General features: G+C 51.2%; 1 protein-coding gene and 1 long non-coding RNA gene across 2 annotated transcripts in view; one reads left to right on the top strand and one right to left on the bottom strand.

The window, feature by feature from the left end:
* Positions 1 to 429, bottom strand: part of ETAA1 (ETAA1, ATR kinase activator) — a 6,372-nt gene extending 5,943 nt beyond the window's left edge. The window contains exon 1 of the mRNA XM_026033985.1: positions 351 to 429. Coding sequence (XP_025889770.1) covers positions 351 to 429 — 79 coding nt within the window. The remainder of the gene's footprint in view (positions 1 to 350) is intronic.
* A 413-nt stretch (positions 430 to 842) lies between these two features.
* On the top strand, positions 843 to 23,955 carry LOC112942903. The gene is made up of 2 exons (XR_003248479.1): positions 843 to 896; positions 23,827 to 23,955. It is a non-coding gene; the product is annotated as an uncharacterized LOC112942903 (long non-coding RNA).
* The last annotated feature ends 1,444 nt before the right edge of the window (positions 23,956 to 25,399 follow it).

A 25,399-nucleotide genomic window follows, 5' to 3' on the forward strand; every position in this document is an offset into this window, starting at 1 on the left:
GGGGAGCGCAGGGGCCGCCCGGCCCGGCCCGGCCCGGCCCGACCGGGACGTGACGGGCCCGGCAGCCCTCGGGGCGGCCTCCGGGCCAGACCCGCTCTGCCCTCCGTGGCCGTGCCCTTCCCTGCTGGAGGGGCAGCCGGTGTGGAGGCGAGCGTGCTAGGTAAGCGCCTCGCACGAGGGGCCCGGCGGCCCCAGTGACCCAAGCGGTGTAAAAGAAGCACACCGGGGTGGCCGCGAGGCAGCGGCTGAGCGCGGGGCTGTGAGCACATCTGCATGGGGCCGGCTCCGTCGGGGTTCCCGGCCTGCGCGGTGTGCRGGTGACCCCGGCAGGAATCGGGGTCCCGCGTTGCCTGCGGCACGGGAGCCCTGCGGCTCGGGCCCGAGCTGCCGTGCGGAGAGCCTCCACATCCCCAGAAAGGCGTTCCCCATGGTGTGAGACATCCCTTCCCTTTGCACRCGAGGCCTGGGGCGTGTGCAGGTACTGTGAGTGTAATCAAAGCTATGGGAAGACTTTTTAACAAGGAAAAATAATTAAATACCGTGCATTAAACAGAGAAACTGTTATACATGCGGTTACTAGTACCAGGAAGTTGTAGGTGTTTGAATGGTCACTGCTTTTATGGTGTATACTTGAGGTACAAAAGGGGGGCAGGACTGAAACCTGTGAATTTAGCCTCCAGAGGCCCCGTCAGGTGCCCAAGCTCAGCGATTCTCCTGCAGTGCCTCCGTCCTGGCAGGTCTCTCTCTGTCAGGGCYCCGTCCAGGACGAGGCTGCGGTGCCCACAGGGACGCGTCTCACAGGTGCCGGGTGGCTGAAATGGGTCCATTTTCCGCAGGTGCAGGCGGTCACTGCGAACACCAGCGTCCCGAGAGCACGAGGGACTCCGCACAGCAGGGTAGGTGCAGCCTGCGGCTTAACAAAACGCGTTTAAATTAAGAGACCGACTGGAAAGTGTTCCTGAGAGGAGTCCTGGCTCTGCAGCCATCTCCTAGCGCCCACCGAGCAGCTGGGTATTGTGGAGGCCTCTCCTTCCCTGTTCCCGTATGTTAACAGGTATCTCCTGAAATGCTGTCATAAACAGTTAAAATTAAGCGACACCTGTCACATTTGGTGAATGTTGTGGGCTTCGCAGGGCTGTCTCTTTGATTCTGCTTTTCTCCCAGCTCATTGTTCACCTACCCCATTCATAAAATGCGAGTATTCGCCACAGGTCTTTCACACATTAGTGGGATTTTGCWCTTATGGTGGAAGAATTTTGAGAAAGAACATTTTTAATGTGTGTCTAGTTCTGCATACAAAATCTTGTTACATCAGTTTCAGCATATGSAAAGTTGTGTTAATAAAACTGGGCAAAAAAGGCGAATGCCTACACATACAGAAAAGTGAAATCTTAGGTGAAAGCAGCAGGTGAAAAAGCTCCGATTTCCTAATGGATGAAAGTGTGTGTACTCATTGCAGCCCAGGAGCTGGGCTTTGAGCTGGTGCTGTTTAATAACYTGGGAAACGTGCTGCTGGAAGCCTGGGGTGTTGAGGGGTTTTCTGTGGATCTATGGGCTCAAGGAGGAGCGTTTGTGTTCCCGTTTCCAGCAGCTGGACCAAGGCTGGTTGTGGCCGGGCTCCATTCCAGGGATTTGCAGCAAGCTCTCGGTGACGTTGTTCGGAGTAAATGAAGAGGGATAAATAAYGGAGGAGGCTGGCTGAATAATGAACTCGGTTTTCATAGTACTATTAGCTGCTTGAGAACTTTTTTTTTCTTGTATTTTATGAGGCAAGAATCAAAAATGAAATGAAGGAAATGTGCAAGGACTAGCAAAGTTCCTAACAAATATCCAGCAGTGTAATGAGAATATTGAAAATGTGAGTGGGGAAAAAACAAAACTCTAAAGTCTTTTGAGTACAAAATTTTAAAGAGAACTTTTTTGTTTTGGAAAGGGTATGTCTCATTAGTGGGATTTTCCAAAGGAGAAGAACGACGCACCGATTTACTTAACAAAGAGAAGTGACTAGATGTTACAGCTCATCGTTCATACTTACTGTGGGAGAAGAAAAGGAAAATCAATGACAGTAATTTCACTGAAAATACGAAGGTTTGTGAGGGGATGGAAATTATTATAAATAATTTAATCTGACAAATATGATCTTTTTCCACAATATTTTTAAATATCTTTGACATTTTCAAAGGGAACTGTGCGGATATTTTTTCTTTCCAAACTGCAGTTTCATTTAAAAAAAAAAAATAAATAAATAAAAAACCACTGGATTTAGAGGCTTAGCACAAGACACTTTGGTAAATACAACCCTGTGGACCAAAACAGGAGTAATCTGGGACACCTGTGTAAAGCTTAGTATGAAAGTAGAATACCATAGCCACAGGTTTTAGCCTGTTTTTTTGTTTTTACTGAAATCCTTCCCACCCATATATCCCCTCAGAAGCCTTGGAGCACTCACTGAGTGATCGCACAACGTGATAAGAGATAGTTTATCCAGGAGATAAATATGTGCTGTGCTGCCTTCGTGAAGATTGGGGAGGGTACTTGCAACGTTAACTTAATGGACAATATATTTTTCCGTCCACGGGGAAATCCTGCTCCATTTTGCTTTTATTAATAAGCATTTTCATAGCCCAGTTATAAAGCTTGCCCTTGACTTGCCTTGAAATATCGTGCAGAGTTCACTTATCACAGAACGTTGCTTTAATTTTCACAGTGCAGGACTGGTGAGGAAAATACAGCCCAAGCAGTTACGTGTAGCTTTATTTTTAAAAAGCTGTCCGGGTGGGTTTGCAGCACTCTCTGCTGAGGCATAAATTGACCTAGGCAGTAAATGATACATGACCTTAAAAATATCCAAAGTATCCTTGCTTGAGAATTTTTAGGAGAGAGTTATTAAATGTCACAGTAATTTACACTAGCGTGGCCTGGTTTATACCTCTGCATTCCCCGTTTCTACTCACTACCATGCCAACCAAGAAACTAGGAAGCTTTAAGACTTTTTACGTATATCTCTTTTTTTTTTTTTTTTTTTTTTTTTTAAATCACAGAGCTTCATTTTACTGTATTTCTCACACAGAAAATCAAGTCGAATGTGAAATTACATTGTAGCTCACAAAGGCCTGATCCAGCAGAGCACTTTAAATACCTACATAACTTCCTCATGATGACATTTTCCATTGCTCATTAACTGGCATTTAAAGAAAACTTTCCATTGCTTGGTGTCTGGGCTTTTAAGGGAAATGATCCGCCGAAGTGGGTCAGGCAGTGAGGAGAACTAGGTCAGGCAGTGAGCATGCTGCGCGTTGCAGGGGTGCGCGGTGAGTGCCCTCGAGAGAGCACGAGGTGGTCACCAGGAGCTGTGTTTCAGATACAAACTGCTGTTCATGGAGCAAAGATAAAGATGGGCTTGGGATGCGGAGCAGGGAGGCGCCTGCCGCTCCTGCTGTGGCTCTCGTGCTGCGTGAGGATCAAGGCTGCAGGCCAGAGCCACCGCTGCCCTGCGCGGGCTGGCCGCTTGTCCCAGCGTGCGATGGGAATGGGGATGGAACTGCAGGGCTGTTAGGTTGCAGTGCCTCCCTCCATTGCCTATCTGCAGGACGGCCGGTCTGGCAGCTTCCCCAGACAGCAACGGGTTTTAGACCCGGGGTTCCTTCCAGTTATACGTGCCCTGGCATGATGGTCCCAATGCCCAGAGCGAGCAAACAGGTGCCTGGATAAGAATTAGACACCCTTTTGATTATTAATTTTTTTCATTTATTTTTCAGATGGCTTTTCCTTTTGTCGTATTGTTCACACATAACACGTCTGACTCTTCCTATGTCACACTACATCTTTGCAGTAATTTGCTGCACTGTTCTGTCCCTCTGGATTTTACAGCAGTGGATCAGAAAGGAAGTGCAAGCCCTAGCAGAAATAATAAATCCACTGCAGGTCTTGAAGGTACTAATTTCTGCAAAGCAAAATACTGCCTCAATTCTGGTGTGGGCTAGAAGGGCTGATCAAAGTGAAATACATTCATTGTGGAATTGGTTTGCAGAGCCTGCTTCTAAACCATTACATACCCTTCCTGCAAAAATATCCATCTATCTCCAAAAGTAAATAAGGCAGTCACGTCCAGCCTGGTCTGCAGAATGTGAATCCCATGCAGTGCAATCCCAGGAGTGCAGAGGTTGCCCCAACCTGGGCCGGTGTCACCAGAGGGGCAGCAGAGCTGTGTTGGCCTGGGGGAGTTGGAAGAGGGGCCTGTCAGCAGGTGCCGAGCTCTGGGTTTTGTGCGAGGCCATCCCGAGATGCCGTGTCCGGGGCCTGCAGCGTGGCTGCTCCGAGCGGTGTCCGCAGGGAACCGTGGCCGTCCCCGTGCTGCTCCGGGAGCTGCTCCGGGCGCTGCTCCGCGACTACCGCGCGGCAGGTCCGGCTACCTGCTCAGCTCTAGAGTGAGCTGGCATTTGAAAAAATATTTTAGGAACTCCGCTGTAATTATAGATATTTCTAATCTATGAAATCTATCCAATTAGGTTCAACCATGCCCAATTCCTTGTCTGATTGCCTGAGCCTTTCCGCTTAACCAGTCAGGTTTATTCAATAAGGTGTCCTATAATGTTATTTCCGTTCTTCAGAGTATATGTTATCATCCCTGATACAGGCTCAAGAATCCCTCCACTTTTTGTCGTATTTTAACATCTTCTGTCTCTACAGAGAAGCTTTGTGCTTTAGTTRGGCATCACCTAGCTGAGGAGAGCCTAGGTGGGAGTTTGGTTCTTGTTAGTTTTAATATTAATTGCCTAGAAAATCCTTAAGGAGTACAGCAAGTGTAGAGCAGGTACAACATGGATAGTATCCTTTTCAATTTAATATAAGTTAGTCTAAATGGTGGMTTCAAATAGTTAACAAGGTTAAAACCAATAAGAAATGAATGCAGTTGCACCAGCAATTGACTCACTGTTACTGTCATTTCCTTTTGGCTTTGCTCATGGGGATAACAAGGTAAGAAATAACTGTTTGTTTCCTTTTATTGATTCGTTTGATATTTCAAGTAAAGATGATCTTTTTTCGTCTGAACAAGTCTTTTGTAAGTTAATATTATGTTAATTAGAATGGATGTCTTCCTGAACCTTATTTTCTTGTTCATTTGATCTAATTAGCTGATTAATTTTTAATTGCCTGCTGAGAGATCTTTACCATACTGTGATTTGTGTTTTACCTTTACATTTGGAAAACAATGGCAYGCCTAAAATGCTTCTGAAGTATTGTGTTGAGGTACTTCTGCAAGGGATAATTGCAAATGATGATTTCTTCCTGCTTCCCAGTTGTAGTGCAGTCTGCTTGGAGTCGGTGCCCGTTAGTCAGAAGGCTGGGCAGGGTGTGCGGTGGTGGGAAGGTGTCTCACCTGAGGCGAGCTGCCCAGAAGAAGGTCTGTAACGTGGGGGTGAAATGGCAGCCGAGTCCCGTGGCTCTGGCTGAGTGCTGTAGTGAATGCTTCCCACCTTGTGCCACTTACTCTTCTACCCCACCATAATTTTCCAAATGAAAGTAGTAATAAACTTGGAAGAAAAAATTTAGAACAAGGCCAAGCGTTGATTAAAACATATTTTGCCAGTGCTGGAAGATAAACTACAGTTCTCAGCAAGTTATTTCAAGTTATTCCCTGAGAGCTTAAAATTTGCACCTTATTTTTARACTGAATTTGTCTTGCTGTAACTTCCAGCCCTTAGATCTTGCTCTGCCTTTGCTTGCTAGATTGAAGAGCCCTCTATTATCAAATCTTTGTTCCCTATGGTAAGCACTTGCAGGCTGTGATCAAATCATTCTTTAACTTTCTCTTTGATTTGTTAATTGATTGAGTCTCTTGCAATAAGACATGTTTCCTAATACCATAATCTTTCCCCTGCCTTCCACACAGTCCATGGAATTTTTCAGCATCTTTCTTAAAATGACCCTGCAAATCCAGGGAAACTAGTAGCTGTTTCAGTGATGCCAAATAGGATCTCACAGCCCTACTGCTGCTTGGTGCTCTTCGGACATCTGAGGGGCAGAGGAGCTTTTTTGTTTCTGCATTGCTCTAGAAATTCAAAATGTTCCTGTCGCTCCTCCTGGCCTTTGCTCCCAAGTCCTTGGCTCCTCTTAGGGCCTCTTTGAGRAGCTCGCTGTCATTAGGTGCTTCTCATTATACTTGCTCCTAGGTGCGTGGCCTTCCTGCTGGCTCTGTTGACCTGATGTCTGGTTAAACTCGCCTAACCCAACTGGCTGCATTATTAACCACTTCACAGTCATCTGCAAATTTTGTGGAAACAAAAGGATTTTTTTTTTAAAGTCAAGGAGCCGACAAACAATCCCTGTCGTTCCCCAGGTACATACTGGTATCTCAGACATATGTTACGCRGTTTTTAAGTCAAGGTGCTATTCTGATTCTAGGGGCGGATTTATCACACCTAATTCCAGTCATCCAAGTATTAGCTCCCAATATTTGGAAGTTTTCTAAGCTCTGAATAGGTAAAGAGAGACAGGGAGCTCCACAGAAGGACGTGGCCAACTTGCTTGAGAGACTCTAGGTAAGTCCTTTCTGACGCTGCCTCTGTCTCCCCATTCACTACCATGGGCATAATTAAAGCCCAGATCCCTAACTTTGAGGCAGCTGTGATTACTGTGCACGAATCTCATCCTTTATGTTCTTCAGTTTTCTGGTCAAAAGAGAAGTGGTACCAAGTCAATTCTSTAGCAGGCATCCATCAGCGTGGTTGCCTTCAGCAGCCCCATTTGTAATCACATCAAAAAATGATATCAAGTTAGCTTGACAAGATTTGTTTTCCAGAAACCTGTGCGGATCAGCTTTAATTAGATTATTCCTTTTAGTTCTTTATCAAGTTAGTTATCACTCATATGCCTCCTTTACTCTTCTATCAGATCTTTCTATCAAACTCCAACTTTTTCCACTTTAAAATTGACACATATCCAAATTGTGAAGAATCTGAGGCACTGAGGTTTCAGGGTTGGGTTTTTTTTTGGCTGTTTCCACCCCATCTATATCAGATAGGTTTTTCTCTGAGGTGCTTCTGCACTGTTAATCCCGTTAGCAGCAGACATCCCAATGACTTAGAGCCGACTCTTGCAAGAAGATACCAGAAATTTCTGCCTTGCAGCCTGCTGAGGTGGCTGGTTCCATGGTAGTCTTCACAGGGGAGGGAGTCTTTTCGTACCTCTSCCGTGTCCTTTTTTCCCTTTCAGCCAGGATTTTATATGAAGAGTCTCATAAATACATTCGATTGCTTTTTGCTGTTGTCTCCTATTTCTGCCTCTGCAGGAGAAGTCAGGGCAATGGTTTTGCAGTGGCCAGGCCACCAGAACGGCCAACTGGAGAATTTAAGTTTATTGCGGGACTGGGGAGTTTTTTTAGGGTTTTACTTTGCCCGGCTGGTGTCATACGAGATATTTCTGAGCCCTGAGATGTGGCTCGACTGAGAACTGCTACTTTTCTGCCTGTGTGCGGGTCAGCCGGGCGCCTGCTCCCACTGCCCCTTTGCACGGTCACCTGTGTGAGGGAGGCAGCCCTTTCCCTGCCGTGCTGCAGGATCTGCTTTGCTGGCRGGAGGTGTGAGGAGTTTGTGGTGTCTCTGCGCTGCCCTGGATTTTACTGCCCACGCGGTTCCCGAGCCGCACGGTGGAGCAGCACAGCGCCCTGTTTGCTTCGTTGGTTTGTCGTGCCGTGGCTCGGTCCGGGACTGCCTGAGTTGAGGTCGTTACCCTATTGATTAAAGAGGGTGATGAAAAGGGCATGATAACGCTGTGCTGCGAGATCATTGCCAGGCACTTTGCAAACAAAGCTGCTGAAAGCAGCGCGCTTGGGAGACCTTCAGCAGGGCGGGCAATTAGCACGCGAGCGGGAATTAAAATAAGGGCTACATGGGATGATACAGTGATTATGTGCAGATAAGTGATGTTCTGAACACTCCCTTTTGGGAACTCTAATGAGCAAACGTCCTGTGCAGGGAGCGTCTGCTGGGCGGCCGTGCAGCGGCGCCGCTGCCTCCTGCCCTTCGGGCTTTCTTCTCCCCCAAGAATGACATGCTGGTAAATCTCGGAGGAGAGGAAGGATTTGGGATGGGGTGTCACCTCTCTAAAGAGSAACCCCATGCTCGCAGGGCCCCGGGAGGCGTCCGGGTGGAGCCGGGAGGACACGGTGCTCACTGTGTGCCCTTTCTCTGTCCAGTTTGAAGCTCCTCCGTGTCATTCKTTCCATGGCAAGAGCTGGACAATTGCATACACGTTATTGATTAATCTCAATCTTCAGAGCYGCGTCCGCAGGTTTTAGACCATCATTTGGATCTTGTCTCTCACAGGAGGAGAGTCTCCTTTGGCAAGGCTCAAAGCTTCACACTGAGCACACGGAGGGAGCCRTGGACCCACTGGGAGGGAAAGGAAAACAGGAGGGAAGGGAGGAGAAAGGAGAAGGGAAAACTGTGCTGTTGTGGGGAAACATCTGCTCCAAGTGGAAAGCGCTATGGAGAGGGGGAAGTAAATGGGGAATACTCTGTCCAGCTCCATTAACCTTAATTTTAGTTCCTCTTTTCCATTTTTCAGCTTAAGTAAGCAAGCATATAGCTGTGTTTATATAATAGCTGGAGTAATGAAGATGGAATATCCCAATTTGGGGCTAATTCCTGCCCTCGGGAGAGCGCGGGCACCGCAGCTGTGGCCAGCGCTGCAGTAAGTGGCGAGCGGAGCGGGGCAGAGCAGCGCCCGCATGTGCGGCGCCCGCTACCTCCCCAGCAGGCACTCGGAGCCCGGCCCTGAGCGCAGATAGCCCAGGCTGGTGTTTGCAGCGGGAGGCACGGGCTCCGCTCGCGCTAACAAGCTGCTCTCCCCACTGGAACTTTGGGAGAGGCCCGCTCAGAGACATGATGGGCGCTGCTTTGGGCCCGGGGACCATCTCTAGTGTTTGGTATCTGCACCCTCCAGGCCGCGGCACGCWGGGCTTTTGTGAGCCTTTCTCGCAGGCCCTTACCTCCCAAATAGGTACCTCATGTGAAAACAGAAATCCCCGTTTCTTTCCTTTTTCATGCTGCAGTTCTCCCCTTTTCTTCTTCTTCTCCCCATTTGTTTTTATCTCCTTCATTGCACTATGCGTTTCTGAAGCATTTTCCCACAAGGGAAAGAAGCAATTTTACTTTTTTCACCAGCATAAACCTGACCAAACTAGGGGGATTTTTTCTCTTTGTTTTTTGGTTTGTTTTAACGAAAACACTCGTTTCTGTACCAAGACGGAGGGAAGCTGTGGCGTTGGGCACGGCTGTGAGCGGAACCAGCCCCTTTACAAACTGTGGGAAGCGCCGGAGCATCGCGTGGCCCTGGGCCGGGAGCGGCAGCGCTGCAGGRCTGGGAGAGCGGAGCGCGAGGGAAGCACCGCGTGGGGAACACAGGAGTGGCGGCAGCGGAGGGAGCTTGGTGGGCGCTGTTCTAATCAGCTAGAGAAGACCCGAAAGCTGTTCCCGCAGGACTGGCGCTGCCAGGGGTGTGCTGAGGCACGTTCTGTACGAGGGAAACGCYGCAGAGAGGTCCTTACTGTGAACGTTCTCCTTCCCGGCAGAGCCATCTCCCCTCAGGTACTCTTGTGTTGGAGAGGCATTTTTTGAATCATTGGAAATGSATATTGAATTGCACTGATAGCTCAGAGCATAGCACTTACATAGCTGGGATAGCAGCAGCAAAAGACAAATAATCCCTAAATACTGTGTGTTTTGCTTGTGCCTTTCGAAGTTGTGGACAGATATGAAATCATGTCTGTGGCCACCCGTGTGTTGCTGCTGGTGCTGTGCTTGGGGAGCCTGAGGCTCCCTAAGGCTCCTCTGTAAAAGTGGGCACTAGAACTAGGCAGCTCTGKCTCCAGGGAGCCCCAGGAGGGCTCCCCAGCTTCCTGGAAGGCAGCAGCTCCGCGTGCCCTGGGGCCCTGCAGGACAGTTCCCAGCTTGGGACAGGGCACACAGTGGAACCAAATGATGGCCAGGGCCTGCACACTCTTCCTAGCCTTTCTACCACCTTTGCTGGCTCTTGGTGAGGTCGCTGGAGCTCCATGCGTGCCTCCTGCTTCCCAAGGGTGCACGCTTAGGCATCCAGACCATTCATGAAATGCGATCATGAGACTGGGTCTTGTTCCGGGCTGCTGGGCTGGGATGGTGCCGCGGGCGCTGCTCCAACTGTCCCGCGCCCGGCCCAGCCCTGGCTGCCGGCGCTCGGGAATCCTCCCGGGCAGGGACCTCGCGCCGGGGGCTCCCGGGGGCTCCCGGGGCCGGCTGCCCCTAGCAGCGCTAGTTTGGGTGCGCGCYGGCCGGTTACTGCAGCCCCCGCCAGCGCGTGGCAGCGCGAGGCCAGCGCTGTGGAGCTGCTGCTCCGCAGTTCTCTGGAAATCATCCATTTCCCAAGTCATGGCAGAAAGGAGTATTCCCCCCCTGCCCTGGGTTGTTTTCAAAAGCCATTCGGGTAATCAGACTTTAGTGCTGTGAAATTTTATCAAAGGGCACTCTTTCCCTGGACTCAGATATGAACCTATTTTGCCAATCAGATAAAACTTCCCAAGCTTTTCTCCTAGCGACATCGACGGTTAACTTGATCTTATTGCGCTGTAAAGGATGTTGTGCTACAAATCATTTTCTCATAGAATTTCTTTGTTATGTTGGGTGAACTCTGGGCCGGTTACTTGCAGGAGCGTTTCCAGGAGCATCGGCAGCGCCGTGCAGTCTTGGGATAAATGAGAGCGGCTTGAGGAGAAGGCTTCCTTTGGATTAGTAGAGGAGCAAACGTGCAGTGCAGGAGGCTGGTGGGGACTGTTCTGGGCAGGCAGGAGGGTTCCCCGAGGCGGGACAGCTCTGCAGGCTGCTCTGAAACCTGCCTGTTGTAGCTGCCAGACCCCTTCCTTCCACCACAGGAGCACCGACAGCTTTACTGGCAGCCTGGAGCTAAATATTGGAGCACCTTGGAGCGGGGTGAAAGGACCAACAGGTTTCCCTTCGGAGACATCGTGAGGGTCCTTTCTGCTCCCTGCCCTCGCGCGTGCCCCCGCATCACCCCCTGCTGCTGTGAGCAGCTTTTCCTCCAAAAAGCACTAGATGGTGCCCCTTTTCTGCGAGTGCGGCGCGCTGGGTTTCCCGGGAGAGGAGCCGCTGTCCTGCAGCGGGCACCGGCGGCTCGGGGGCCCCTGTTGCTCCAGGAGCAGCCCGAGGCTCTGCTGCCGCTGGGAGCTGCGGGCCGGAGCGGGCGCTGTCCTGAGGAGCCCTCGCGGCTGAGCGGGAGCCAGGGCTTGCGCGGGGCACAAGGCGAGGGAAGCCAGGGCTCGCTCAGGGCGAGGGAAGCGGCGGTGCCCGCGGCCGGGTGACGCGGAGCAGCCACGGTCCCGCTCTGCCACCCGCGCGCCCGCAGCGCCGCACCGCTGCAGGGGCTGGGGTCCTCCGTGCTCGCGGGCGCTCCCCGCTTCATTGGGGTGGTTGGCTGGTTGGCGGGGCCACCTCACTGCTTTTGTTACTGCCCCGGCCCGCGACCGACCGCGCGGCCTGCTGTGCATGGGCCTGGGCCGCGTACGGGCGGTCCCGGCTCCGGCCGCAGGTCGTCACCCTCAGAGGCGGCGCGCMGGGCACGGCCTCGCCGGGCGCGCCGGCACCTTCCCTTCTGTCTTATTTACAAAAAACAACCTTATTAGTCACGCTTGGCAGACTGTTACTTACCCTCTGAGAGTGGGACGAGCAATTGCTCAAAAGGATGTTATCTCTCCGTATCTGTATTTCCCTCTGCAGTGGAAGAACTGTTTACCTGATGTGTGTCATCACTTCTGTTTAGCAGGTTAACATAATATGTTCTAGTCCTCCAGTAGCAGAAAGAGATAATGTGTCACTGAAACAAATTAAAAACCAGCGACAAATGAAATGAGGTCTCCTTGCTGAGAGTGAAAGCTGAGACAGATATCAAACATCCTCGCCACGAAGTCCCTAAAATTTAACCGAAAGCAACCATTTCCTGCAGCCTGTCTATTTATGCATTTGAAATGGCATAAAAATAAACATGCTTTGAAGTGACCCAAGACAGATTAGTCCAGGTTTGTCATTTCTTACTATTTTTGTAAATGGTCCTTAGAAAATTAGGTCTGTTGGCATCTGGGAACAAAAATTCAACTGGGAAAAGAAGCTTTAATATGAAACAGAAAGAATTATTCCCATGCTCTGGCTGCCCTGTCATATGTCATGACATGTGGCAGGTTGACTGCTCATTAATTCTATTTATATCAGTATGATAATACACCCCACTGAGTACACATGTGTTAAAATATTCATAAATTATGTTTAGTGCAAGCAGATATACATTACATGCCAAAAAAGACTATTATTTAAAGACAAAACTGGTAAACAGTCCAGCACGGAGAAGTCTCTTTCCTAGCGGCCCAGGCCCCGTGCGTTACGAGACTCGCTTTTCGCTGCCCCTGCTCGCGGGCTCTGTCTGCTGCCTCGTGCTGTGTGCGGCACCTCCGCGTTGGTAGCAGCTTTCAGCAAGAAGYGGCTTTCACTGAGGGAAACGGGAATTTGGAACTTACCGAAAATGGCACCTTATCTCCAAGCAGTAATTACAGCGGCTTAAAATATTTAAAGGGAAGATTTTCTTTGACCTTCACTTACTTAAGGCGCTCTTTAAACAGCTGAAAGCTCGAGACTAAATATTAAACAAATCCAAAGTGAACAATTTTCTATGGGAAATGCAGTCTGGTTCACAACATAGTTGTTGTACCCTGCTCAGGGTATTTTATGCTCTGCATATATATTTCATAGGCTTACTAAACTCGCTTYAAAACAATTTTAAAATAATTCTGCAGAACATGAAAGCAATCTGAGGCTATTTGAAGTGGTTCTCTCTCCATCTTCCAACCTCTTTGTTTATGATCGAAATGCTCTGTAAGTGCAGGGGATTTGGAATGTGTTCATCACATTGTCTTAGAACTAAGAGGACTCTTTGGGTCTTTTTGCATTTTGACCGTGCTAAAGGCCCGGGCTTTGCAGCTGGGCAGGACATCGCTGCTAATTGTCTTCAATTCCTTAATCTAAAAGTAGGTTAATACTTAAAAATGCAGCGCAAAACTTCAGAAATGATCACAGTGTCACGGACTGAGGTTGCAGGTGTGAAAATCACTGGGGATTTCAAAGCTGTTAACAAACAGAAGGCTTGATACAGCGCACATTTATTTACAGTTAGTGGGATAGCAGTTGTCCTCAGGAATAAGGACAATCCGGGCGGGATTAGAYGCCCTCTCTGTACTTCCTAGCTGGAAAGCAATTTCCACACTTTTAAAAACATTAAATAAAAAGCTAATGGGACCGGGCAGGACGAAGGAAGGGCTTGCTTTGCGGTGCAGGTAGAAGAGCAGAATGGTGAGCGCCGGSTCTGTGCAGTTCCCCTGTTTCTCCTCGTTTCTCCTCACTTGTGAGGGGTCTGCGAAGGGACAGATGAAGGGCAGAGCCTCTCTGGGCACGGGAGCCTGCAGCGGGCGCTGGTATCTGGGCCCGCTGTGCACAAGGCAGCGCCGTCGCCCCTTGCTGCAGCCCTCGCAGGGCTGGGAACTTGCTCCTGCTTTGATCGAAAGCTGGCTGGAAGAAACTGAAACTTCCTTTTTTTTTTTTTTTTTAGTCAGGTATCAGTTTCAAAGACACTTTCATCAGCACAGGTTTGTCAGCCGTCGGCTGGAGTTTCTGGTCCCAAGCAGAGGAGATGGGAAGGTTGGAATATCAGGTAGCAGGGTGGTCGGGGCACTCACCTGGAATGTGGAAAATCCAGGTCGAGGCGGCAGGACTTGAACGTGGGAGTGGCAGAGCGGGTGCCCGAGCGCTGGCCCAGGGCTGCTCCGTGCCGTGCGTGGAGCCGTGTGCCCCGGGAGGTGATGCGGGATGCAGCCCAGGCCTTGCCCAGTGTCCCCAAGCCGTGCGGATGAGACACGTGCTCCCTCCAGCCCTCTGCCGGGGCCCTTGCCATAGGGACCCCGGCAAGAACCCCCTGTTCCTGAGAAATGTGCCYTGTATATCCCAATCTGCGAATAGCTGGAGGATCCACTGCGTGCGAGGACCCTTGTGAGTACACAAGGAACCTAAGTGCCCCTTAACACTGCAGCGTTTCACAGTGAAACGCTTCCTGATTTTTAAGGAACTCTAATAATATAAGCAAGGCTTTTCATCTTGGTAAAAGCAAATTCTATACACCGTCTAATTTTATCAGATGGGAACAGTTGTAGTTTTTATCTTCAGAAACAGGTTGTGAGTGCTAGGGGGGAATTACTCTTCATAGCAAAAGCGAAGTTAATTTTATGTTGGCTTATGTCGATCATGAGGAGGCCCCCTTTTTTTTACCGTTTGTCCATTTTTTTCTGATTTTTCTGGAAAAAACAAGTCATACCACGCCACAACTATTTAAATAATAGAGAAAAAAAAGTCAGCTAGAAAGGTCTCTCCTCATTATAAGCTTTTTGAAAGTTTGCTATGCACTTTCATGTAAAACTTGGCCTCGGTACAGAACTGCTGTACAATCATTTTCATCTGAGATTTGAACATATTGGAAGAACTAGAGCAGTTCTTTCTTCTATCCTGTCATTTTTTTTCCCTTGGAAATGATGAGCATATGGCAACCACCCTCACTGGATTCTCAAACAACAGGAGGGACCTTATTTCGATTCCTACATCCTGTCATCAGTGAATCCCATGATATTTTGTTCTTGCAAGGCTAAAGATGTGATTCGCATTTGCCATAAGGACAGAGCTTAATGTGGTGCCATTTTACCACAGGAGCCCTCAATCAGTTAATTAAACATGATATAAATCACTGCATGTATTTGTAAAGTAAGATTAATATGGCAAAGTCAGAGCGGAGAGGAATCCTCGCCATTGTCTGAGTGCGAATGGCTGATATGAAGATTACCCTTTTGGAAACTGGATATCTTTGAGTGGGTTTTGTTGGCTTAATCCCTCAGACTGCTTTGTGCAACTCGAAACCCGGAGCTGTCATCTTTAGCCAAAATTTCAGCCCTAACTTCCTCAGCTTTCACCCGATCGTTTAAATCAGCATTCAGCGTTCTAATGCTTGGGAAGATCAAGCCTTTCAGCATACCGCAAGGCTTCTTCTTGCCACCTGGGACACTGGCAACATGTTTAATAAATATTGCATTTCAGTTCGTCCTGAAGATTTCCCCTTTGGTTTTGTTTTGGTTTGCCTGTTTCTTTTTTTTCTGGGGCATTTGCAGGGTACCCACAGCAGCACATTCCAGCATTGCGGTCACTTGGCTTTGCAGCCTTAATAAAAGGGAGGCTTTTTTTCTTTTTTCTTTTTTTGGCCTTTGCTGAAGTGCTGTGGAGCCTTGTTAACCTAGAGCAGCTCCAGACACGCCGGTAGGTGCTCTGCAGGGATCAGAGCCGCCAGGGACAGCCCGGCGGGGTGTGCAGCGCGCTGTGGGACGCGCTCCGTGGGCAGCGCGGAGCCGTGTTGCGGCGCCCGTGAAGAGCCCGCGTGGGAGCGGTGCCTGTGGCCGCRTGCCGCGAACGCGGCGCCGCCGCAGCCTCCCTCCTTCCAGCTGCACCGGCCGTGCGGAGCGGCCCTCGTGCTCCACGCAGAGCTGAGGGAGCCGCGTTCAGCCTGAGGCCTTAGTGCGGGCTGAAGAAATCGGTGTATTTCATCTGTGCCGGGTGGCGTTTTCTTCATGCTTTTCTTCAAGTCCCTGAGTCCGGAAGGTTTGCTTTGGGTGCAGCAGTTAAACAGCACTGTGGTACTGATTGATTCACAAATTGCTGCCTAAGTTTTAGTCCAAGACTCTACATGAATTACCTTACAATACCTTGAAAAACGGAGTCGTTGGAGTACTTGGCTTTTCAGTGATTACTGTCAGTAAAACTTTCATAACAAATAGAATGTCACTGTACCAAAATAGGGTAGTGCGGAAAGGCCATCAGATAAGAGACTTGCTTTCCTCTGAAGTCTTACCAGTATTGCTAAATCCAGTACAATGCAGGATTTTATTACAAGAGCGTTGGCTGGGAAGCATGGGATCAGCAAAGGGCAGAAATAAACGGGCAGGAAGGCGGGGGCCGCCCAAGGAAGCCCTCGGTGGGGGCTGCCCTGGTGCGCGGGGCCGCCGGAGCCACCGGAGCGGCCGCGCTGCCTGCGCCGGGAAGCCGCCGTTGCCCTGGACCGCGGCTGCAGCGCTGCCCGCGCGGCCCCGGGGCTCTGCTGCCTTTCCCACAACCYGCACCCCGTGCTCGTGCCTGCTCCTGCGTTTGCCCCGCGGGCCGGACGGCTTGCTGCGCGGCGCTGTCACGCTCTGAACGGCACTGCTTTATTTATGCCATTCTTACCTTGTGCGTTTCGTGTTATCTCTGACCTAAAATTCCTTGTCATTTACAATGAGACCTTGCAAAACGCAAACAGTTTGCTTAGAGGATTAGGGCTGATGTGAAGGATTAATGCAGAGCTAAGGAATCTCCCTGCGAGATATTTGGATCGGATCCAGGCTGCGCAAGTCGGCGCGCGTTGCGGCGAGCAGGGGAACGCACCTTTCCCTGGGCTGGGGGTGCCTKCTCGCTTGGCCCTGGGCACGGCCGAGCTTCGGGCCGCGCTCTGAGCTCTGGGGCTCCTCTTGTTTCAGCATGGCCGTCTGCAGCAAGGCAGCTTCCCAGCTGGTGTCCCAGCCTTCACGGAGACACAGGACAGTGCAAAGGCAGCAGTCAGCACCCTCGTAAACTGCTGATAGTTTCTCGTAGGAAAAGTTACCTGCACTTAGCCTTCCCCCAGAGCACGKGCAACCCTGTTGTGTGTGGCAGTGCCGGCTGCAGCGGCAAGAAGTCCTGTGTTCGGCAGAGAAAGGGGAGCGCGGGAAGCCCGGGATGCGGGAGGGCTCCGGCTGCGGAAGCGTCGCCGTGGAGCTAACGCTGAGCCACTTCTGTGGGCAAAAAGGCCAGAGTCTCAAGGGGTTTTTGCGTTAAGCAATTGCTTCCCCCCAGCCGCTAGTGTAAGATAGCAAATTTAATGCTCAATATTGAGTTGCAAATGCCAGGGTGGTTTCAGATGGGCTGTTCCGAGGATTAGAGATTGAGGATTAAAGCCCCTTGCTGGGCCAGTTGTAGAGCAGCCTACAGTGCTAGTAGGCTTGGCTATTTATCCAAATCTTTGATATAAAAATGGGGAAAAAAAAAGAAAAAACAGACGAGCTTGAAAGGCAGTCAGGGTCTCTGCTCAGATGTGTGCTGTAGTTCATGTCRGGTTGTTTTCGGCAGCTTTGCAGTGCTCCCAATTGGAAGGTTCGGGCTTGCGGATTCGGATTGCAGCTTCGCTGGAGCGGGTGGCTGGGAGCCGTGACAGCCGGGGCTGAGCACCACGTCCAGCCGTGGGGCCGAGTGCTGTGTCCGGCCGTGGGGTCGGGCGGCCCGGCCGGCCCGTGCTCTGCCCTGCGCGCCCTCCGGACGGCGGAGAGCTGCCTCGGACGGCGCTGCAGGGATTCGTGCAGAGGCCGGGCAGGAGCCGTGTCCCGCCTCATGGCAGCGCTCCAAGGGCACCCCGGCTGGTGTGGCACCAGGCAGGAGCACGGCTGGTAGCGCCCGGGGAGAAGAAGTTGGGAAATAATCAGCCTGAGCCCCGCGGTTGGTTTGTCTCTACAAAATGCTCAAACACAATGGTGTTTCTAAATAGTAAATGGGCACTGTCAATACCGACAGTTTTACACGCTGTGAAGCAGAGCAGGAAAGTTCAGGTGGAGATTGCAGCCCGCACAAAGTTAAGCAGTTCCAGCTTTTGCGAGCWCTCACGGAGGCTGGTGTGCGGTGTGTGTGAAGGTGCGTTTCCAGCAGCAGAACAGCCCTGCTTGTGTTTCTGCCTGTCCTCAGGGCTGCCTGGCAGCTTGGCGTTGCAGCGGCCCAAGGCACGCAGCGCGAGTTAGGTGCTCTGGGGCAGCGATGATCTGCCCTTGCGGGGCTGGCGGCTCCTGTTTGCGCCCGGAAACCTGGCGGAAAGGCCACGCTCCCTTCTCCGTGTCCCTCCTGCTCAGCCCTGGGTGCCGCGGGCTGGCTGGGGACAGCGGTTCTGGGGCGCTGGGCAGCGGCACTTGTGCCGCAGGCAGGAGCAGGGTGCGCTCATGAGCAGGGCGCGTCACGAGGAGCAGGGCGCGTCACGAGGAGCTTCACCTAGCAGGGCCCCGTGCAGCAGGGAAAGCCGCTCTGGTGCTTGTTCTGCAGTGCACTAAGCCTGGAATGATGTAGGGAACTTTCAGTGTGAAAAGCTCCTGGTGTCTCCCTCCCTAAGGTTACTCCCTGTGRGCCTCGGCCCCCTCGTGACCCCAGAGCCTCCTTTGCTCTGCTCCAGAACTGCCCTGTACCTCCTGTGCTGCCTTCACATGGCCTGGCACTGGCAAGAAGGAGGAGAACTGTGTTGCTGAAGGCTGCTCCTGTGCGCGGTGCAGAGCCTGTGGCCACTCTAGCCATCCTTTCTCCTGTGTTAGCTGCACAAGGATGAATTCTAGAAATCAAGCTCTTTGATTATGATAAGCATAATAAATATCTTGGACAAGTGGCTCTCCTTTTAAGAATATTAGTAAACAAAGACCTTTGCTCTCGTAGTGCGGGCTGGAGTGCGCGGGTACATGCGCTCGCACCATCTGCACTGTGTGCTAACACAGCTCCTCCTTGTCTGGTCTGCCTGGGAACGCATTATATAGATTGCAGCTGGTTCAGAATGCAGCTGCCAGGGTCACGACTCACACTGCGATTAATCATTACGCCCGGGTTAGCTTCATTACTTTGACTACCCATTACATTTAGTAGAGATTAGGAGATGTTGCTTTTAACTTACAAGGCTTGGGCTGGCACCTCCTCACCTCAGCCTGGCGCTTTGTGGCGCCTTCCCCTTGCAGAGTCCCTGGAGCAGGAGAGAGGGACTCTAGGTGCTTTGCTTTGAGCTTGCCGGGGCCATGGCGAGTGCCCATGTGTTTGAAGGCAGCCCGTGTGTGCAGGAGGCTTTTCAGGTGTATTTCTGTGTGTGAAGCCGGAGCACAGTGGTGAGCAGCGACCCTGGCTGCTGCCCGCGGGATGCGGCTTGGCCGGCTCCCTGCACCATCGGGATGCAGCTCCCTGCCATGGAGCTGACGGTGCCACATGCACCTCTAACGCCYTTCTAGGGACTGATGGGGGTGTTTCTGGGGTGAGCGACCAGCCCCTRACCTGGAGAACTCTGCCAGCGATAACTTGGGCTCCTTCTGCGTCTTTAAACATCCTTTTTTTTTGCATTTGGCTGTAGGACAGTTTGCTTTAGCCCAGGTTCTTCACTCTCCACCCATTGTGCAGTCATAAATGCACAGAGGCACTTTACTCTGATGTGCGKCTGTGGGAGCGCTCCGGGGCAGGCAGCAAGGAGGCCGAGGAAAAGAGGCTGCTCCTTTAGACCCCGCAGAGTCACGTTAGCAGCCGTGGCTCCGCGCTCTTCTTTGTAGGTCCCTGCCGTGCTGCCCCCGTGATGGAGAGGTCTGTGCTYGCGTGGCCGCGTGGCTCGGCACGCTCGGCACCGCTCGGCACGGCTCTGCAGCTCGCGTGGCCGCGTGCGGCCGTCACACGGGCTCCCCGGGCTCAGATGCAATTGCGTGGGGTGAACAGTCCCAGAGAACGGCCCCATCGCGGGCAGCCCYGTCTGCCTGCAAGGAATGCCGTTCTGTGTGTTTGTTTGGGGCTGACACAGTGCCCCTGCACCCCTGTGCGGTGTTCAGTGTAAACACAGAGTGCTCTGGAGCTCCGGTTGGGACCTCCTGTGTCCAGCTGTTCCACTTCCTCAAGAAATTTCTCCCAAGCCAAAATGAGATGTGTGTGATGTGAAATGCAAGGGGAGTGGATGCAGACCTAGAAGAACTGTTAACCCGGTTCTGCTGGCCAGAAGAACTGGGTAAAATCAGAAGAACTGGGTAAAATCATCTTGTTTTCTCCTGAAACGGTGATTGCAGTAGCTGTGCTGTGTGGCTATCGAGTGAGTGGAGCTGGGGAATTAAACTGGAGCGGCTGCTCTGGAGTGGAAGTGGTTGAGCTGGTTCAGAGGCTGATCAATAGCAAGTATTAGTAACACTAYAGTGGAGAAGACTCACGCTGGACCTTATTACTGTGGCGTCCATTTATTGATACTAACGCTTGCTCATAGGCAACAGATTATTCAGAAGTTATTCTTGGTGAACGTTGTTCATGTATGTTACATGGCCTGATCTAGCAAACCCTTATGCTCGAGGGTAGTCACTCGTCTTCAAGGCTCTGCAAGAATGGCCCATATGCAGCACAACCTCGATTCTCCGGGTGCCAGGGGACACATTGCCTCAGTTCATATAATCGACATCTTCAATAATGAGGACATTTTCCATGCAATTAATAGATGTCAGGGGACAGGACCATCTTTCGGATGGCAGGGACTTTTCAGCGAATGTAGGTTTTGATGGCAGGGTTTCTGACATATGTGCTGCTGCCAGAAGTGCAGGGCGTTGGCAGTGGACCTCTGCTCCCGTTAGCAGCCCTTCCTCTGAAATGCTGGGGTAGCCTGAGCGCTGCTCCCGGCCTAACGCTGCACTGTTGGTGTTACTGAGTTAGATACAGGGGGTGCAGCGTCAGCTCCACATTGCAGCCTTCTGAAACAAAACATTGCTTTGAAATACATCAGTGTCGAACTTGGAGACTAGTTCTAACAGCAACAGCAGCATCTGCAAGGGGCAAGAATTCAGGGAGAGAATTTGGGACAAGAATTTCTGTCCATCTCATCTGTGAATCTGGAGATTTTTATAGGTGCAGAGCCATCTGCTATATTTCATTTATTGTGCAACTTTGCTACCTTGCACCCCTCTGCTTGCTCCTCTGCATCTTTTTTGTGTCTAGCGAAATTCCCAACCTCTGAGCATCTGTCAGGGAGCACCATTGTTTTGGGAAGAGCAGCGTGGTGTAAGGAAGCCTTTGGTGAGCAGTGCTGCTCGGCAGTGCCATGGGGCTGGGCAGGAGCCGGGTGGGRAGGAGATGTTCCTGGCCTCGCTGCGCTCCTCCGGGAAGCGCCGGTGGTGACTGCCTTCCCTTGGTGATTCCGCTCGGGGTTTCCTTTAGGGACTGCTCGTTCTGTGCTGCTGGGCGCTCCTCACGTGGAGGGCCCTCAATAATGTCAATTCTAAGACGTACCTCTTGCCCCGTGTGGAGAAACGAGACCCGTGCAGCAGAAAGACCGGAGCTGCCCGCTCGCCTGGCACCTTCCCCGCTGCTAGGAATGAACAGCAGGTGGAAAAGTAGGACTTGCTGCGGAGAAAAGGGGCGTTGGGGAGAAGCAAGCCCGAGGCGCGCGGCTGCCTGGGCGGCTCGGAGGGCCCGGAGCAGCGAGGGCTGAGGAGACGAGGACAGCCTGGAGGAGCGGCCGCCGCGCCGCTTCCAGCACAGAATAGCTCTGCAGTCAGCAGAGGCTCTTGGCAAGGCTTTTTTGTTTTCATCCAAAATGTTTGGTTTAATGAAATATTGGGAAGTGAAGACTTGGAGTTCTTTTTTTTTTTTTTCCTGTAAAATAAGAAACTTGATGCATTTGTTAACAAATTGTTGTTTTTTTTGTTAGTCTGTTATATCGCAGCTGTCTGCCACGCCGCACATGCATTATGTATGTGCTGTTAGTCGTTAGACGTTTGGACTGCAGAGACCCTCCAAAAGCAGCTCCTCGGCAATGGGAGGGAAAAGCAGATTTGCAAAGAGGATAGTGAATGCTTTCAGGTTGTATTTATTTGTTYGTAGATTATGGATTAAAACACCTCCAGCCTAGTAAACTTGCTAATATTTTGGTTAAGCCTGGCAGGTTTCTCTGAAACTTTCAATTCCGACYGGTGCTGCCTGTTTGCATAGGGAAAGCCGGGGTCCTGCTCCACTGCGTTTGCTCCGGGGCTGATGCACTGACAGGCAGGCATTTATCCACCTTTTTATTATTATTGTTAGTAGAATAAGCCCTTCAATAACCGGGATTAAACCCTCAGAGTAACATGATCTGTGGGGACGGAGATGGAAAGGCTCCTACATGGGATTAGGTGAATACCCGTCCCGCAGGGGAGACATGTTTGCTGCTGAGGTGTTTCCTGGGCTGTTCGTGCAGGTATCCCAAATACGCAGTTTCCAAAGGTGTTGCAAAKCCCCGATGCTGATGAAGAGTTTGCATTCGAGACCTGAGCCCAAACCCCAAATTCCCTGATGGAAATCGGTGGTTTTGCCAGAGCACACAACATTCTGCAGTTGTGGTGAATGYTTTTTAGGGTTCTTTTTGGGAATACCAAGGTGTGTTTCGAGCAAGAGAGGAGGAGAGGGTGAAAAGCTGCTGTCAGAGAGCCCATCTGAAGCGCAGTTTGGGAAACATTCGTGCTTCTCCTGAAACACAAAGGCAAAACTTCCCTTGTTTCAGTGGGAGCAACGCTAAAAGAGGAAGAGATCCTAAAGTTACACATTCCCTCATTCAGTATAAGTAAAGAGGTGTTTAAGAATGTTTGGCATGGTTGACTGTCCTCCGTTCACACACGCATGCGTATTCGGGCATGGGAGACTATTCTARGAGCCAAAGTAGAAAAGTGATTTTTGGATGAAAACCATCTCTTTTCTATGAGTCTACTTAGCAATCCAGCTAATATACCAACCTCGCGTGAGTGCAACGTCGGGAAGTTCGTTCCGTGAAGCACTGGCAGTTTTTCTGTCAGGACAAATGCTGAGAAGGATTTTTTTTCCATTATTAACCCCTTCAGGCTGTCTCTGCAAAGGTCTCTGGGTGCTGAAATAGCTGTGTAGAATCTGGCCCTGGAGCACTGCGATGAGCTGCTGCCTTCAGGTGGTGTTCCAGGCTGAAATACCGGAGCGGTATTTTGTGCGGAGACCTCGCGAATCCGCCTGTAACAGCCCTGCTGTCGGCCCCGTCGCTGTGGAAGGGAATGGAACGGGCAGCAGGGCACCAAGGTAACATTGGGGAAGAAATGAAATGCCACGATAGAGCAGATAATYACCTTAAACCCCTCTCCTCGCAGGGCGGTCTGGGGCACTCGGGCTAATAGTGCAAACGTGCTTAGGTGTCTTCGAAGGTGGSAGTGCGGGCACGAGGCTCCGAGGAGGAACGTGAAGGTGAGCAGCGGGCAGCAGTCTTTTCCGTCRTGTTATCTGCCTTGGATCAAATCAAACAAGCGGCTGCTGACCGTAGTTGGTGGAAATAATGAGCCAAACTGATGACTTTGAACCCAAAGCAAAGAAGTTGGAAAAGTTGGGTGTTTGCTCACAAAGCCTCCCGCCTTGCAGGGATCATACTGAGTTTTGTAGCTTTTGTCATCACTTCTGTTCACACACTCTTCCCTGAGTCTGAACAATGCAGCATGTTTCCAGTGTCAAACTCATCCCTGTGTTTTAATCTTTTATCTACTTTTTTCACCTTCCTACTGCAGTGTTTTATTTTTACCCCTTCTTTTTAGTCATTTATTGAGAATCTCTTTTTGTTTTCGTTTTTATTTGACCATCTCCCCCTCAGATGTGGGCTCTGAGAGCCACACTCRGCACTGCTGCAGCCGTGTGTGCTTTTAACACATTCTTGCTATCATTAAAACAATCCTTCATGGCTAATTCAGCGAGGGGGGGAAGTGACCGGCTGCTCTTGATGCTGATGAATATGATGACTTTATCAGTTGTCATCTGGCATTACCACTGTCCTCCTCTTCAGCTGGTGTTCATTTGAGTTTATGATCTTACACAAGTACCAATATGTGATGGTTTTACTCAAGTTTGGCCAGAAGAGATCTTTCAGTAGACTAATAAATTGTCTTTGTTTCAGCTCTGTGTGCATTGCAACAGAGGCCTGTGATGTTGTGATGAAAATCCCGTCGTCCAAACAGATTTGGTTCACATCAGTGGTTGCGGAGCAAACCTCCGAGGAATATTTATGAACAGATGACACCCTTCCCAGAACCACATCAGCACATGAGGAGGCCTTTTGCTCCTGGAGGTGCTGTTTTTATAGAGTGCGATGTAGATGCGTTTAATGCTCATATCCTCTAGTCGGGAGGCGGCTGTGTTTCGGAGGCTTTGAGCCTTGGCCTTCGCAGAGCCCGCAGCCGGGGACGGCGGTGCCGCCAGGCGCGGAGCCTGCCCTCGTGGGCAGCGTGGGCGCTTCAGCCCAGSGCCCCGCAGCGCGGGGGACACGCGGAACCGGCACCGGGCAGCGTAAGGCATGCTCGGCACGCGCCCTTTAACGCCAATCAACAGAACTTTCTCCTCTCTTCTCTTCTAGGTCTTGGCTGTCCCTGCTGGAAAAGGGAAGTCGAACGTTATCGCTTTCCTAAGAAGTTTTCCAGCTGCTGCTGCTGGCAAGACAAGATGCGACAGGAGGTAGGTCCTTCTCCAAGATGCCTGGGGATGGTGCAGGGAAGGTGCGTTCGGCGCATCCTCAGCCTGGCTCTGGCCCCATGGATGCACTGCGGGAGCAGAGCGGTGCCGTGGGCGCCTGAGCCTGGCCCACGTGGCAGGTGAGCTCCAGGGAACGCCGAGCCACCCCGCTCCCGACCCTGCCCGCTCCCATCCCTGCCTCTCGGCTTCGTGGCGCTGCAGACACCCCTTCCCGTGCGTGGCCTTTCATTGCGTTTTTCCCACTCTTTCCCTGCCCCTTTCAAGCTGGTCTCCACTTTGGTTATCGGAATTTGAGGGAGGGGCAAAGGAACTGTGTTGTCAGGTTGACAGTCTGAGCAGGGCCAGTCTTGGGTCTAGCGCCCCGAGAAGGGGCAAGGAGGCCGAACCTGCAAGAGGTGCTGTCTGCGTCAGGGCCTTGTGAAGAAGGATCTTCCACTGTTTTGTCACGAAGCTGGAAAAAAAACAGTAGCCTGGGCTGTGCAAACTACCTTAGACGGTTTCCTTCCAGGGAAGGAAAAGAAGGGGCGTTTAAGCAAAGCCCCGCAGAGCCTGCRCTTGGTTCCCGCTTGCACTGCACTGGTGACGGTAGCTCTTTCCCAGCCCAGTGCCTGAGTGCCCATTATAGTCTTCCAAGGCAGCTGGGACGAGGAAGGGTGCTGCAGAGCCCAGAGGTGACCCACTATGGTCAGSAGTTCGTCATGGGCTGTGTTAAAATGTGCATTTACAGCATGTCGGCTACTTACTAATAGCAATAGCTATAGTAGCAGCTATAGGGTGAGTCTCTGCTGCCCAGGATGTGTTGTCCCAGAAGTGTGAGGTGAGTTAAGGAGGCAGGAGCGTGGGGCACGCGGGGGGCAGCCCCACAGCCCAGGCCGTCTGCACGGCRGGGACCCCTTTGAAACAAGAGCTTCTCCCAAAGCTCTCAGCAGAGTTGAGTGATCAGAGTGTAAACAGGCAAAACACCAAAGGCGACCTCACTCTTGTTTGTAATTCTGGAGAGT

This window comes from Nothoprocta perdicaria, unplaced genomic scaffold, assembly GCF_003342845.1.
Source record: "Nothoprocta perdicaria isolate Ctin4 unplaced genomic scaffold, notPer1 scaffold_138, whole genome shotgun sequence".
Taxonomy (NCBI): Eukaryota; Metazoa; Chordata; class Aves; order Tinamiformes; family Tinamidae; genus Nothoprocta; species Nothoprocta perdicaria.